The sequence below is a fragment of the Petromyzon marinus genome, chromosome 75 (assembly GCF_048934315.1).
Source record: "Petromyzon marinus isolate PM22_M1 ecotype Great Lakes invasive population chromosome 75, UKy_Petmar_22M1.pri1.0, whole genome shotgun sequence".
Taxonomy (NCBI): Eukaryota; Metazoa; Chordata; class Hyperoartia; order Petromyzontiformes; family Petromyzontidae; genus Petromyzon; species Petromyzon marinus.
This window is the reverse complement of record NC_133741.1, coordinates 3,220,866-3,237,224: the sequence shown is the minus strand read 5'-3', so window position 1 is coordinate 3,237,224 and position 16,359 is coordinate 3,220,866. Positions and strand designations below refer to the sequence as shown.

Genomic DNA, 16,359 nt, shown 5'->3' with positions numbered 1-16,359 from the left:
AAAGAACTAAGGATATGAATTACTGCAGTCACGAAAGCTTTAAATCAAAATTTAAACACACACAGGTTACGTAAATCTGACGACGTCGGGCACATTGTAGTCCGATCTGCTCATCGGCTCGACTAAACACGGCGATGCGAACTCCGATCCTCCTGTCATTCTCGTCGTCGTCGATGGCACACGCCGATGATGGCACTCCCCACGTCTCATTCTCTCTCTCGTCGCGTGCGCCAAAGGTCAGCCGAGTCGCTGGAGGACGATGGAGGTCGCGTGGATCCTCCTGCTCTCGCTCCTCGTGCCATACGCCTCGTGTCAAACGCGTGAGTAGAAAAGTTCTTGACTGAAAGTCGAACAAGCTAAAATATAATAACAGGGTTTTTACCATATTCTTTGGTTCTTTCGGTAAAGTCACGTAGAATGAGAATAAAATAATAAATTGATAAAATAAAATAACACAATAATATTCTCACGACGTTTCGGCCACAACACAAGCGGCCTTCATCAGGTGAAGGGAGCGAGACTGTCTGGTAGGACAGCGCTGGAGTGAGAGAGCCACGTTCAGATCACGGCTTTTAAGCTGTGTGAGAGGAACAAAGAGCCTTGACGAAGGAATTAGCATAAAATGTAGCATTGAAAAGGCTGAATGATTAGCTTGTGACTGGTCACAGAAATAGCTATGTTAAAAGTTAAAGCATACACATCCGCAGAGGCAACAAAAATGAAACCTTTTTACAAGGATTCATGTTTACTGCATTCACCACAATACTTGCAGTCAAAATGCGAACAAAAAACATACTATGATAATATATGATGCATTGTCCTTGAAACTGATTGGTCCACACCAAGGGACGGCTTTCTTTTGAGCCTCGACCCAATTGCTCGACCAGATGACGCTCATTCAATTTTTGGTTCTTTCGGAAAAGTCTCGTAGAAGGGAAATAATAAAATAATAAAAATATAAAACAATAAAATTCTCACGACGCTTCGACTGCAACACAAGCAATCATCATCAGGTGTGAAAACCTACAGCAAGAAAATTAGAAAAAAGTGGCGGTTTTTTTAACCCTGTGATTTTCGCACCTGAGGATGATTGCTTGTGTTGCAATCGAAACGTCGTGAGAATTTTATTGTTTTATATTTTATTATTTTATTATTTCCCTTCTACGTGGTGGTGACTTTACCGAAAGAACTAAGAATATGAATCCCTGCAGTCACCAAAGCTTTAAATCGAAATTTAAGATCTAATTTTTAGTTTATTTTACCGGGGGTGTGTGTAAGGCAACCCTCGTCATCAACATCGTCATCATCGTCGTCATTATCATCGTCCTCATAATAATCGTCATCGTCATCATCGTCATCATCGTCATCGTTATCATCATCATCGTCATCATCGTCGTCATCATCGTCGTCATCATCGTCATTGTCATCATCATCATCATCACGTGGGAATTGATAGCAGCAGCCAAATACTCTGATCGAAGTAATAGGTTTTTACCCTTTTATCTGGCACCAAAACTGACACTTTTATACAAGGGATCATGTTTGCAATAACCACAAGGCAAGCAGTCAAAATGCCAACAAAAGAGACAACTCTGATAATGATGATGGCACTGTCCTTGAATTTGATTGGTCCACACACGAGACGGCTTTTCTTAGAGCCTAGTCTCCACTGGTGTTGGACCAGAAGACGCCGTCTCGAGTGTGGACCAATCAATTTCAAGGACAGTGCATATCATCGTCTTGGTTCTTTCGGTAAAGTCACCACCACGTAGAATGGAAATAAAATAATAAAAAATAAAATAATAAAATTCTCACGACGTTTCGGCCACAACACAAGTGGCCTTCTTCAGGTGAAGAAACGGGTCTATCCAGAAGACAGAGCTTGAACGAACGCTGTCAAGCAAGGACCGAGTCTTTTTAAAGCTGTGTGGGCGGGGTTGAATTATCATGTTACCAGCCCCACCTCTGGAGCGGAGGAGGGAGGGGGGGCTGGGAACAACGACAGAAAAGGGGGAAAATAAATAAAAAACACCAAAATAAAAATAAGAGAAACAGCCAAGGTGCGCTGCTGTGTCCTGAGTTGCATTATAACCATGCTATAAACTGGACTACTATATAATGCAATAATATACCCTCCAATCTAAACTACATGGTATAACATAGACAAATTCCACCTTTGAATTATACAATGCGTTACTTTACACTACCCTATACTTAAGACTATAAAATATTAGACTTGTAACATTACACTATGTCTTATTCTATGAACCCAACCATATACCACACTACTGTATATTCACTATGCAATTACGATGCTATATATTGCCTTAAGAGTTATGTTAAACATTACAATGTTATACTATTAATTATTATACTACATGTTATAAACCATATCATTAACCGTGGTGTGAGAGGTATTAAGAGGCAGTGCCAGCGAAAGGGCTGTGGTCTGAAGGTCACCGTAAAATACAATTAAGAACCGAAATGGTTTAAAACATCTTTCCAATGGTTACTAAGCAAGAATCCATCTTCTAGATTGAAATTGTCTCTGTGCTTGTATATGTAGATGGCCTCATGAACGAACCTCTCATGGTAGCCGGTTTGCTTGCAAAGATCCTCCGCCTTGGAGAAGTCAATGTCATGTGAGCCCACTGAATTATAACAGTGATCTGCCACGGCTGAGGAGTTCGTCCTACCGTGTTTCAAGTCTGCTTTATGTTCACGAATGCGGTCCGAGACATGTCGTTTGGTTTCTCCAATTTAACTACTACCACAGAGGCAACTTAGTTTGTAGACACCAGGGTACTGTATGTCTGGAACCACATCTTTTACAGATGGAACCAGATCACGGATTTTATGCACTGTGTTGAATCGGACCTGGATCTTGTGTTTATTAAGGATTTTGGAGATTTTTTTGTGACCCCCGCAATGTAGGGTAAGGTGATGGTGTTGAATGGCTCCTCAAGAGGATCCTTCTTTATGACTGGAGTGATGGCTTTGCAGATTGTGTAGTCGGAGTAACCATTAGCCTTCAGAGCTTGGTGTACGCGTTTTAGTTCACTGGCAATGTGATCCTGGTCGGAAATGCATTGGGCTCTATGGTATAGAGTCTTGATGAGGGAGTTCTTCTGGGATGGATGGTGGTGGGAATCCGGTTTTAAGTAAGAATCCGTATGGGTAGCTTTCCTGTAGACAGAGTGGCTCATTGAACCATCAGGTCTCCTTTTAATTAAGACATCCAAAAAGGGTAGCTTGCCTTCTTTTTCGACCTCCATGGTAAATCTGATGGCTGGGTGCATGTAATTGATGTGGTCGAGGAATTGCTCCAGAGCAGGTCGGCCATGTGGCCAGATGACAAAGGTGTCATCCACGTACCTCTTCCATAAGGTCGGGCATAGAGTGGCAGTCTGGATGGCGTCAGTTTCAATTTTTCCATGAACACGTTGGCTACAACCGGAGACAGGGGGGAGCCCATTGGGGTGCCCTCAGTCTGTTTGTAGAAAGTTCCATTCCAGGTGAAGTGTGTGTTGGTTAAGCAATGTCTCACCAGGGGGGGTACATCAGTATGCAGTCCTTGATGAAACAAGTCTTCAATTATTGCGATGGTGTCAGGTACCGGAACTTTGGTGAATAAGGACACCCCATTAAAACTGACAAGCAGGTCGTCTGGGGACAGGGAAATAATCTTGATTGTCGATACCAGTTGAGTTGAGTTTAGTACCGCAGAGGTGGTTTTTTCCAGTGAAAGGTCGTAGGATATCAGACAGAAAATGAGCCAGTTTGTAGGTGGGGGAGTTGATAGTGGAGACGATGGGACGAAGGGGTGTATCTTCTTTGTGTATCTTTGGAAGGCCATATAATCTTGGTGGTCTGGCAGCAGAAGGTTTCAACGAGAACTGTTTGGTCTGATCAATTAATGCTGTTGAATCAGAGATGATTTTGTTGGTTTTGGTAACCAGGCTGTTGGTGGGGTCTCTTCTTATTTTTGTATAGCTGCCATCGTTGAGTACTTCCTGAATTTTGTTGTTATATTATATTTTGTCCATGATGGCAGTGGCATTGCCCTTGTCGGCTGAAAAGATGACAATGTCATCTCTCTTTTTCAATTGAGATAATTCAAAGCGCTCATTTTGATGATGTTGCTAGGTGGCATCTTAGCGTGTTTGAGGGTTGCAGCGACTTCAGATCTTGCTACGTCTGCAGCGATGTGACCCAGGTTAATGATATGGTTTATAACATGTAGTATAATAATCAATAGTATAACATTGTAATGTTAAACATAACTCATAAGGCAATATATAGCATCGTAATTGCATAGTGAATATACAGTAGTGTGGTATATAGTTGGGTTCATAGAATAAGACATAGTGTAACGTTACAAGTCTAATATTTTATAGTCTAAAGTATGGGGTCGTGTAAAGTAAGGCATTGTATAATTCAAAGGTGGAATTTGTCTATGTTATACCGTGTAGTTTAGATTGGAGGGTATAATATTGCATTATATAGTAGTCCAGTTTATGGCATAGTCATAATGCAACTCAGGACACAGCAGCACACCTTGGCTGTTTCTCTTGTTTGTCTTTTGTGTTTTTTATTTATTTTTTCCCATTTTCTGTCGTTGTTCCCAGTCCCCTCCCTCCTCCACTCCGGAAGGTGGGGCTGGTAACATGATAGTTCAACCCCGCCCACACAGCTTTAAAAAGACTCGGTCCTTGCTTGACAGCGTTCATTCAAGCTCTGTCTTCTGGATAGACCCGTTTCTTCACCTGAAGAAGGCCACTTGTGTTGTGACCGAAACGTCGTGAGAATTTTATTATTTTATTTTTTTATTGTTTTATTTCCATTCTACGTGGTGGTGACTTTACCGAAAGAACCAAGAAGATGAATCCCTGCAGTCACGAAAGCTTTAAATCGAAATTTAGTGCATATATTATCAGAATTGTCTCTTTTGTTTGCATTTTGACTGCTTGCGTTGTGGTTATTGCAAACATGATGCCTTGTATAAAGGTGTCAGTACTAGTGCCAGATGAAAGGGTAAAAACCTATTACTATATCTTGCTATTGACAAAGGGAGGTCTCATAATGTACTCTAATCGTGTGTAGCCGTCGATTATAAATGTGGAGGGAAAAACCGGAGGACCCGGAGAAAAATCTAAGGACAGAGAGAGAGAGACAGAAACAGAGAGACAGAGACACAGAGAGAGAGAGAGACGCAGAGTCCAAACAATCTCGTTTTATTTTACCAAATTGAAGGCCCCACTGAGCTATGTAGCTCTTTTACAGAAGCAACCACCTGGCCATCACAAACGATAGTGTAGTGTATAGTAGTGTAGTGTATAGTAGTGTAGTGTATAGTGTGTAGTGGTGTATAGTAGTGTGTAGTGTATTGTAGTGTATTGTAGTGTATAGTAGTGTAGTGTATAGTGTGTAGTGTATAGTGTGTAGTGTATAGTGTATAGTAGTGTAGTGTATAGTGTGTAGTGTATAGTGTAGTGTATAGTAGTGTAGTGTATAGTGTGCAGTGTATAGTAGTGTAGTGTATAGTGGTGTATAGTAGTGTGTAGTGTATTGTAGTGTATTGTAGTGTATAGTAGTGTATAGTGTAGTGTATAGTAGTGTATAGTGAAGTGTTCAGTAGTGTAGTGTATAGTTGTGTATAATAGTGTATAGTGTGTAGTGTATAGTAGTGTATAGTAGTGTATAGTGTAGTGCATAGTAGTGTATAGTGTAGTGTATAGTAGTGTAGTGTATAGTAGTGTAGTGTATAGTAGTGTAGTGTATAGTGTTGTGTATAGTAGTGTATTATATAGTGTAGTATATAGTAGTGTATTATATAGTGTAGTGTATAGTAGTGTATAGTGTAGTGTATGGTAGTGCATTGCAGTGTATAGTGTAGTGTGTAGGCGTGTATTGTAGTGTATAGTGTTGTGTATAGTAGTGTAGTGTATAGTGTGTAGTGTATAGTAGTGTAGTGTATAGTGTGTAGTGTATAGTGTTGTGTATAGTAGTGTATTGTGTGACTAGTAGTGTATAGTACAATATGTAAGTGCGTTAAACTTCTTTTGCGCCGTGCGTAGCCAACAGTGGATAATCACAAACGCGGGGGGTGAAGGACAACAAACTTAACACAACAACAACAACAACGACGAGCGGCAGTTCTAAACAAACGAGTTTCGTCAACCTAGGCGACTATTTAAGAGTCACAGCGTCGCCTCCCAGTCGGCTTTAATAACATCTAGGAGGAGGAAGCAGATCTCAGAATGCTAAGCAGAGGGGGGTTGGTGACCCAAGTGGTTCCGTGCGGCGATGTTGACAGCCCTGTCTCTACGGTAGCGATCGTTACCTACCGACGTAAAGTTACAAGTCGTGTTAGGGGCCGTCCATAAATGACGTCACGGACCTAGCGGGGGAGGGGGGGGGAAGGGGGGGGTCAGACATTTGTGATGGGGGGGGGGGGGTTTGAGGAATGTGACGGCACATCAACTTTAAATAAATATAGACAACACGTTCAACGTAATAAAATAGACGTTTTAATGAACGTTTCCTCCTACAACATCAGAGTTGCAGCGCCACGTTAAATACGCACTACAATGACAATAGTTTAAAGCGATTTGAAGCGTGTTTTATATAATTTTTTGGGGGGGGGGGGAGGCAGATCTTCGTGACGTCATATTTTAATTGGGGGGGGTCTGACTTTTTGTGACGCCGTGTGACGACGGGGTGGGGAGGGGGGTAAAAAAAATCGTCCAAAATCGAGTGACGTCATTAATGGACGGCCCCTTAAGAGGCGCGACTAGGATGTCTACTCAGCCCCAAAAGTCAGAAAACAACTCAAGTAAACTATTTGTATTTTGTCCAGTGGGTAAGGCCCAACACTGAGCCGCTGTGTAGTGGCTCTTTAATCAGAAGTCACCTGGCCATTGCAAATGATAGCAGCTCAGACAAAGTGGGCTCATCATCATCATCGTCGTCGTCGTCGTCGTCGTCATCGCCGTGTGAACATTTATATCGGCACTCAAATGACTGTAAGGCGGTGGTTCGTCTCGTTCTTAACCTGGGGTGCATCTCGCCACCCCCAACAACCACACCGATCACAACCAACACAGCCACCACACCGACCGCAACCAACACAGCCACCACACCGATCACAACCAACACAGCCACCACACCGACCGCAACCAACACAGCCACCACACCGACCGCAACCAACACAGCCACCACACCGACCGCAACCAATACAACAACTACACCGAGCACAGCCAACACAGCCACCACACCGAGCACAGCCAACACAGCCACCACACCGAGCACAGCCAACACAGCCACCACACCGAGCACAGCCAACACAGCCACCACACCGAGCACAGCTAACACAGCCACCACACCGAGCACAGCTAACACAGCCACCACACCGAGCACAGCCAACACAGCCACCACACTGAACACAGCCAACATAGCAACCACACCGAGCACAGCCAACACAGCCACCACACCGAGCACAGCCAACACAGCCACCACACCGAGCACAGCCAACACAGCCACCACACCGAGCACAGCCAACACAGCCACCACACCGAGCACAGCCAACACAGCCACCACACCGAACACAGCCAACACAGCCACCACACCGAGCACAGCCAACACAGCTACCACACCGAACACAGCCAACACAGCCACCACACTGAACACAGCCAACACAGCCACCACACCGAACACAGCCAACACAGCCACCACACCGAGCACAGCCAACACAGCCACCACACTGAGCACAGCCAACACAGCCACCACACCGAGCACAGCCAACACAGCCACCACACCGAACACAGCCAACACAGCCACCACACCGAGCACAGCCAACACAGCCACCACACCGAACACAGCCAACACAGCCACCACACCGAGCACAGCCAACACAGCCACCACACTGAGCACAGCCAACACAGCCACCACACCGAGCACAGCCAACACAGCCACCACACCGAACACAGCCAACACAGCCACCACACCGAGCACAGCCAACACAGCCACCCCACCGAGCACAGCCAACACAACAACCACACCGAGCACAGCCAACACAGCCACCACACCGAGCACAGCCAACACAGCCACCACACTGAACACAGCCAACACAGCCACCACACCGAACACAGCCAACACAGCCACCACACCGAGCACAGCCAACACAGCCACCACACCGAGCACAGCCAACACAGCCACCACACCGAGCACAGCCAACACAGCCACCACACCGAGCACAGCCAACACAGCCACCACACCGAGCACAGCCAACACAGCCACCACACCGAGCACAGCCAACACAGCCACCACACCGAGCACAGCTAACACAGCCACCACACCGAGCACAGCTAACACAGCCACCACACCGAGCACAGCCAACACAGCCACCACACTGAACACAGCCAACATAGCAACCACACCGAGCACAGCCAACACAGCCACCACACCGAGCACAGCCAACACAGCCACCACACCGAGCACAGCCAACACAGCCACCACACCGAGCACAGCCAACACAGCCACCACACCGAGCACAGCCAACACAGCCACCACACCGAACACAGCCAACACAGCCACCACACCGAGCACAGCCAACACAGCTACCACACCGAACACAGCCAACACAGCCACCACACTGAACACAGCCAACACAGCCACCACACCGAACACAGCCAACACAGCCACCACACCGAGCACAGCCAACACAGCCACCACACTGAGCACAGCCAACACAGCCACCACACCGAGCACAGCCAACACAGCCACCACACCGAACACAGCCAACACAGCCACCACACCGAGCACAGCCAACACAGCCACCACACCGAACACAGCCAACACAGCCACCACACCGAGCACAGCCAACACAGCCACCACACTGAGCACAGCCAACACAGCCACCACACCGAGCACAGCCAACACAGCCACCACACCGAACACAGCCAACACAGCCACCACACCGAGCACAGCCAACACAGCCACCCCACCGAGCACAGCCAACACAACAACCACACCGAGCACAGCCAACACAGCCACCACACCGAGCACAGCCAACACAGCCACCACACTGAACACAGCCAACACAGCCACCACACCGAACACAGCCAACACAGCCACCACACCGAGCACAGCCAACACAGCCACCACACCGAGCACAGCCAACACAGCCACCACACCGAGCACAGCCAACACAGCCACCACACCGAACACAGCCAACATAGCAACCACACCGAGCACAGCCAACACAGCCACCACACCGAGCACAGCAAACACAGCCACCACACCGAGCACAGCCAACCCAGCCACCACACCGAGCACAGCCAACCCAGCCACCACACCGAACACAGCCAACACAGCCACCACACCGAGCACAGCCAACCCAGCCACCACACCGAACACAGCCAACACAGCCACCACACCGAGCACAGCCAACACAGCCACCACACCGAGCACAGCCAACACAGCCACCACACCGAGCACAGCCAACACAGCCACCACACCGAGCACAGCCAACACAGCCACCACACCGAGCACAGCCAACACAGCCACCACACCGAGCACAGCCAACACAGCCACCACACCGAGCACAGCCAACACAGCCACCACACCGAGCACAGCCAACACAGCCACGACACCGAGCACAGCCAACACAGCCACCACACCGAGCACAGCCAACACAGCCACCACACCGAGCACAGCCAACACAGCCACCACACCGAACACAGCCAACACGGCCACCACACCGAACACAGCCAACACAACAACCACACCGAGCACAGCCAACACAGCCACCACACCGAGCACAGCCAACACAGCCACCACACCGAGCACAGCCAACACAGCCACCACACCGAGCACAGCCAACACAGCCACCACACCGAGCACAGCCAACACAGCCACCACACCGAGCACAGCCAACACAGCCACCACGCCGAGCACAGCCAACACAGCCACCACACCGAGCACAGCCAACACAGCCACCACACCGAGCACAGCCAACACAGCCACCACACCGAGCACAGCCAACACAGCCACCACACCGAGCACAGCCAACACAGCCACCACACCGAGCACAGCCAACACAGCCACCACACCGACCACAACCACCACACCGCCAACAGTGGAAACGACAACATGGCCGGCGACAGATTCAACGCCGCCGCCACCGCCGCCAGCGACGACGATGCCGATAGCCACAACGACCTCGGCGGCAGCGCCAGCAACCACAGCATCCCCACTGGGGCCAGGTGAGGGCGTTCTGTCAGCATGCATGTGTTACGGGCTCAATTGAGGCGCGCATCTTCTCTCGGGGGCAACACGTTTATTCAACACCGGTGGCTCAAACGTTAACAATGATGACGCGCTAGGGTGGTGACCACCTCGGCTAACGATACACACACATTATTGTTGACGCTACATCACCCCCCCCCCCCCCCCGCCCTTGTAAAAATTCAGCCGTCCCAGCTGTCAACAGCCCGTACCCCAATAGTGTGCCCCACAACAAAATGTAACAACAATATATAACCGGTGACTGAATAATAAATACCGCATATACAGATTCCGACGGGGGATCTGTACCGCTGGCGACGTCCGAATGTGTTAGGTGCTGGGATCCCGCGGGCGCAATCACGGAACTCTCCTGAGGACGGTGCATGACACAGTAGCGCTGCTCGGCCGAGGGCAACACTCTGCTGCCATATGCCACGACACACTCCACCACATCCACAACTTGGGACAACACGGCGCCAATCCCGGTGTTGCTGTCGTCCGTTGCCAAGAACGAAGGGCAGCAAAAAATCGGGGTATTGGAGGGGAGGGGCATCCACCAGGCCGGTCCAGAGCGCATCAAATGCGGCCTCCTCCTCCTCCTCCCCCCATCGAAATTTTTGCCTTTGGCCGTCAGGGCTTGGAGCGGCTTTGCAACCGTGGCGAACCCGGGCATGAAGCGCCGGTAATAGGATGCAACCCCGATAAAGCTGCGTACTTCGCCGACCGACTTGGGGGGAGTTGGCCAAGTGTGCACGCACGCAGTTTTATCCGGGTCGGTGGCTATTCCCGCCTCGCTGACGATGTGCCCCCAAGTATCGAACGGACTTCTGCAGCAGCTGGCATTTCTGTGGCTTAAATTTCAGGTTCGCCGCTCGCACCTTGAGAAAAAACGTGCGTAATTGTGCCAAATGCTCAACAAACGTGCGGCTAAACACAATGACGTCGTCCAGATATATCAGGCAGGAAGTCCCACTGCAGTCCTGCCAAAAACCATCTCCATAAGCCTCTGAAACGTCACCAGCGCCGAGTGAAGACCCACCAGAAGCCGATTAAACTCAAGTAACCCTTGCGGCGTGCGATAGGCGATCTTAGACCTACAGCATTCATCCAGAGGCAATTGCCAGAATCCCGATAGTAGGTCCAGTGTAAAAAAAAAAAACGCCCCTGCCAGAGCATCAAACGAATCATCCATATGCGGGAGGGAGTACGGGTTCGCCACGGAGATTTGATTAAGCTTGCAGAAGTCAACACAAAAGCACAAGCTTCCATCATGTTTTTTTTTTAACGAGCACTATAAGTGCTCCCCACGGACTGGTGGATGGAGAAATCATATTCGCGGCCATTATTTCGTCGACCGTCTGCCGCACATGGTCTTTTTCTGTGGGGATCAACCAATAGGGGTTCTGACGAATGTGAGCGGCATTACCCGTGTTGGCTTAAGAGGGTGTGTGCGGCCAAAGTAAAATTTACTTTTACCGAAAACATCAGAAAATTCTCGTAAAAGCACACGCAACTGCATCCTCTGAGCATCTGACAAATCAGGGTTTTTCAGAGCAGAGCGCATCCATCCACCTGTCATCACCGCTCTGCTTTTGCTCCGTAGCCGATGCGACCACCATGCCACCGACAGTGTTTCCTTCGTAACTCGCAGCCAACGCGTGGGCCGATACAGTGCCCGCTTGCATAACCAACGCATTCGGTCAAGCGTTAAGTATTTGAATAAAGGGCTCTTGGTTGCTGGAAGCCAACGTCTGAGCCCCAACCAGCGTCAAGCCCTGACCTAGTTTATTCGAGGGTTCCAACAGGATTCCTCCCACGGTCGCTTCCCAGTCAAGCTGTTTACGCAGCCGCAAGGGAACAAGTATTTGCGTACCGGGCGGGGGGGAGGGGGGGGGGGATTTTAACCGTTCTGCTCACCAATGCCTGGACCGTGGCGTTAGCCGAGCACAATCGAGTGGGGGATGAAAGAAATGCGATACGACAGCCCAACAGCATCTCAAGACATCCCTGGTCAACAAGGATCCTTAGGGGCATCTTCCCCAGAAAATCGGTCCCCAGCAAACAGGGCACAGCCAGGGATGTCGAAACCAGAACCGGCCCCTTTAATTTAATGTCAGCAATAGACACCTCCGCCGAGATCTGGCCAATAATGCCCAACGAACCGCCATTAGCGGCGAAACACGGGACCACGACAGGGCCAAGGGAGCGACACTTCTGAGGCAAAATATTGTGAACCAATTCCGAAATAATGGAAGCGGATGCTCCGTTGTCCACGAGCACCAATACCTCCACCCCCCCCCCCCCCCCATTGTTCCAACAACAGCTGACGATCCCGCCACCGCGGTGACCACCCTGTGGGCCAACTCCGACCACTGACCAAGACGGTGTGACCAGCCATCTCCCGGCAGAATTGAAACTACCCACCCCGCGCCCCAGCGAGGGCACCCGACGCCCAAACGTGAATCGACGCATAAACGCGGCGATGAAAAAGGCGATTGCACAGGTCGAGCATGAGGTGTACCATGACTCGCCTTAGGACCAGACGGAGTTTAGGGGGTCCGTTATGATGTCGACGATGGCCCGGAGAGTCCTCCCCTTGTGGCGCGGAATCCTGATGCGACGTGTCCCGGCAAGACCGCAGTTGTAGCAGCGGATGGGGCCACCCGCAGGATGACAGAAGGTCCCCCGCCGCCGGTCGTGTCCCCCTCGTCACTCCAAGTCTCCCCTCCGCCAACCGCCGCCGTCGATTGAAGCGCAGGCCTCGGTGGACTCAGCCTCTTCGGGTGCACCAAACCACCTCAGATGGCGCGGTGCACACCACCGCTTGCGCGTGTCATCGTAGAAGACAGTGTGCATGAATGCACTGTGCGATTTTGAGTGACGTTAAATCGTCGTCTTCTGTAGCTAGCAGGACGACGTTGAGTTCCTTCGCTAAGGCCAGCATACGTTCTAATACTAACGAGTCAATCCCATCACGCTCCGTTTTGGGAAAAGCCACCTGCGGCAGTGCCAACAGAGCGCTGTGGAAGGCAAGAGGCATCTTGGCCTCCCCCCGCCTCCGCGCGGCAAACTTTTGGCGAACGTTTGATGGCGGAACACCCTCTGCGCGAAGGCCAGCGGCAGGGTGGCCCTCTCCGATGGCCAAGGCGCCTCGTCGTCCTGGGTGGCGGGAAGCGCCCTCAGGGGCCTCTGCCTCCGTCCAGCCCTCCAAATCGCAGGTCACTGTGAAGCGGTGCTGGAAAGCATCCCAATAACCCCCCGCTGCCGTGAACTCCTTGACGAACGGTAGCCGGCGCTTGGGTGACTGGAGCTCGACAGGCAGCTTCGGCGGGGAGTTCCATTTTGGCTGGCTCCTCACCCCTGCCCGAGCGCCAAAATGGCGGCCGCCCGCGAGGGCTGCGCGGCCAAAGATTCCATCGCGCGGGAAGCAGGAAGCAGCCGGCTCGACTTCCCCAGGCTCCGTCGCTCCAACTTGCACCGCCGGCTCTTCCTCGTCTGAGCCCCGGTGAGCAGCGCTGCCGCAAGCCTCCAGAAGCTCGGCGATGCGGGCGCGGCACGACCGGCACTCTCTCGCCGATGGTGGCGACGCGGCGTTCGTCCTGCTGCTCCGCCGGTAGCGGGATAAATCCCTCGCCGTCCTCATCCTCTGACGACAACTTGGAGCGTGGTCTTCGACGCGTGGACATTTTAGCTAACCTAGGTCTATGAAAAAAGAAGAAAAAAATCTATACCCCTACTTCTGTCACCAAATGTAACGAGGCCACACGTTTATTCAACACCAGTAGCTCAAACGTCAACAATAATAATGACCGAGGCTGGTGACCACCCCGGCTAACTATACGCACGCTCTCTACTGATAACTACGATCGGACCAGACAGCCACGTGCTGCCTGGCCGACGTGTTTGAAGACCGGAGGCGAGCACCCAGGCTTGAAGACCCGACGATTCGCAGCGACGAACAACCCCGATCCCTTCCCAGACTTCCTTTATATCCGCCCCTAGCGTGGCCCGGCTCCCCCCTTGGCCACGCCCCCCCCTTCCAGACCCCTCTCGGGGGTTTGGGGCCCATATCACCTGCTCTCCCTCGAGCACTCCCATGGCACACTCCCCCTAGTGCTAGAAAGAGGCTCTGCACATACGGTACCACCCTGAACCTGGTACTGACTCTATCCCATAGCGATATCTTTCATTATGCTACACATGTACAGCGGCTCGTGTGCATCACGTGATTGCGATGAGGCCTCACCACGTGTCCACACTGAGGCTTCACCACGTGCTCACAATGAGGCCTCACCACGTGCCCACAATGAGGCCTCACCACGTGCCCACAATGAGGCCTCACCACGTGCCCACAATGAGGCTTCACCACGTGTCTACAATGAGGCTTCACCACGTGTCCACAATGAGGCCTCACCACGTGCCCACAATGAGGCCTCACCGCGTGCCCACAATGAGGCTTCACCACGTGCCTACGATGAGGCTTCACCACGTGCCCACGATGAGGCCTCACCACGTGTCCACAATAGGGCCTCACCGCGTGCCCACAATGAGGCTTCACCACGTGTCCACAATGAGGCTTCACCACGTGTCCACAATGAGGCTTCACCACGTGTCCACAATGAGGCTTCACCACGTGTCCACAATGAGGCTTCACCACGTGCTCACAATAAGGCCTCACCACGTGCCCACAATGAGGCCTCACCACGTGCCCACGATGAGGCTTCACCACGTGTCCACAATGGGGCCTCACCGCGTGCCCACAATGAGGCCTCACCACGTGTCCACAATGAGGCCTCACCACGTGTCCACAATGAGGCCTCACCACGTGCCCACAATGAGGCCTCACCACGTGTCCACAATGAGGCTTCACCACGTGTCCACAATGAGGCTTCACCACGTGTCCACAATGAGGCTTCACCACGTGCTCACAATAAGGCCTCACCACGTGCCCACAATGAGGCCTCACCACGTGCTCACAATGAGGCCTCACCACGTGCCCACAATGAGGCCTCACCACGTGTCCACAATGAGGCCTCACCACGTGCCCACGATGAGGCCTCACCACGTGTCCACGATGAGGCCTCACCACGTGCTCACAATGAGGCCTCACTACGTGCCCGTGATGATGCTTCAACAGCTCCTGCTGTTGTGGAGTGACTCATGCACCCAGCTATGGCTACAGGGTTAGGTGGTACATCTTGTTCATGTCGTTTATTGTGAAATTTCGGTCAAAGTTCCTATGATCACTGTTACATTGCTTTTATGGCTTTATTTTGGTGATTTAGAAAAGTTTTTGGTTTGGCCATGTTTGTTTGTTGTAGTACAGAGTTAAACTGATGGCTTTAATCTAAGTTGTCTTGTGGTTGCTGTTGTTGTTTGACTTGCATCCCACTGGGATTTTTGCACACAGCGTTGGTGTACTGTGCTTTTTCTGGAAGATTTTTCAGTTTTTTCCTGGATTTTTCTGTTTGCGCATCGTCACTGTAAGATGTTTTCTTGTTCATGTTTTGTGTTTTGTTTGTTGCGGTTGCACCCATTCAAGAGCCGAATGGCTCACAGAGCTATACCAAATAGATTAAACTGAAAACTGAAACGTGACCACAACAGACTTCATGTGCCCACTATGAGGCCTCACCACGTGCCCACAATGCCCATGATGAGGCTTCACCACGTGCTCACAATGAGGCCTCACCACGTGCCCAGGATGACGCCTCACCACGTGCTCACAATGAGGCCTCATCACTTGCCCACGATGAGGCCTCCGAGTTATAAAACCACTCGCATTCCACGAAATGACGTTGCGCGTTGCGACCATCACCAAAAAGGTGGTGTCTGCGGTGCCAAAAAAACTCGACGTCATTCCCCTCCCTCCCCCCCCCCCCTCCCTGGAAGGTCGGAGCGACTTCTCCAATGGCAGCGGCACCGTCGCGTCAGCCGAGTACGTGCCGGTCGAAAGCGCCGTGGGCCACGTGTTCGTGATCCACACCACGGCGCCGCACGTCGTCAGGGTCAAGGTCGAGTGGCTCAGGTATTCGGTCGACTCAGGCGGGGGTGGAGGGGGTGGGGGTGGCG

The 16,359-nt window shown here is 51.1% G+C and overlaps 1 protein-coding gene across 1 annotated transcript; it reads left to right on the top strand.

Moving 5' to 3' along the window:
• The first annotated feature begins 259 nt into the window (after positions 1-259).
• LOC142907192 (uncharacterized) lies at positions 260-16,268 on the top strand. The gene is made up of 3 exons (XM_076056449.1): positions 260-295; positions 9,240-10,265; positions 16,180-16,268. Exons 1-2 carry the CDS (start codon positions 260-262, stop codon positions 10,209-10,211), a joined length of 1,008 nt encoding a protein of 335 aa, XP_075912564.1. The 3' UTR covers positions 10,212-10,265; positions 16,180-16,268.
• Positions 16,269-16,359: the final 91 nt, after the last annotated feature.

Excerpts from the sequence above, each read along its gene's own strand:
- LOC142907192 (XM_076056449.1), top strand. The coding sequence starts at position 260 with ATGGAGGTCGCGTGGATCCTCCTGCTCTCGCTCCTC. Across the intron at positions 296-9,239 it reads TCCTCCTGCTCTCGCTCCTC|CAACCACACCGAGCACAGCC; the intron begins GTGCCATACGCC and ends CAGCCAACATAG.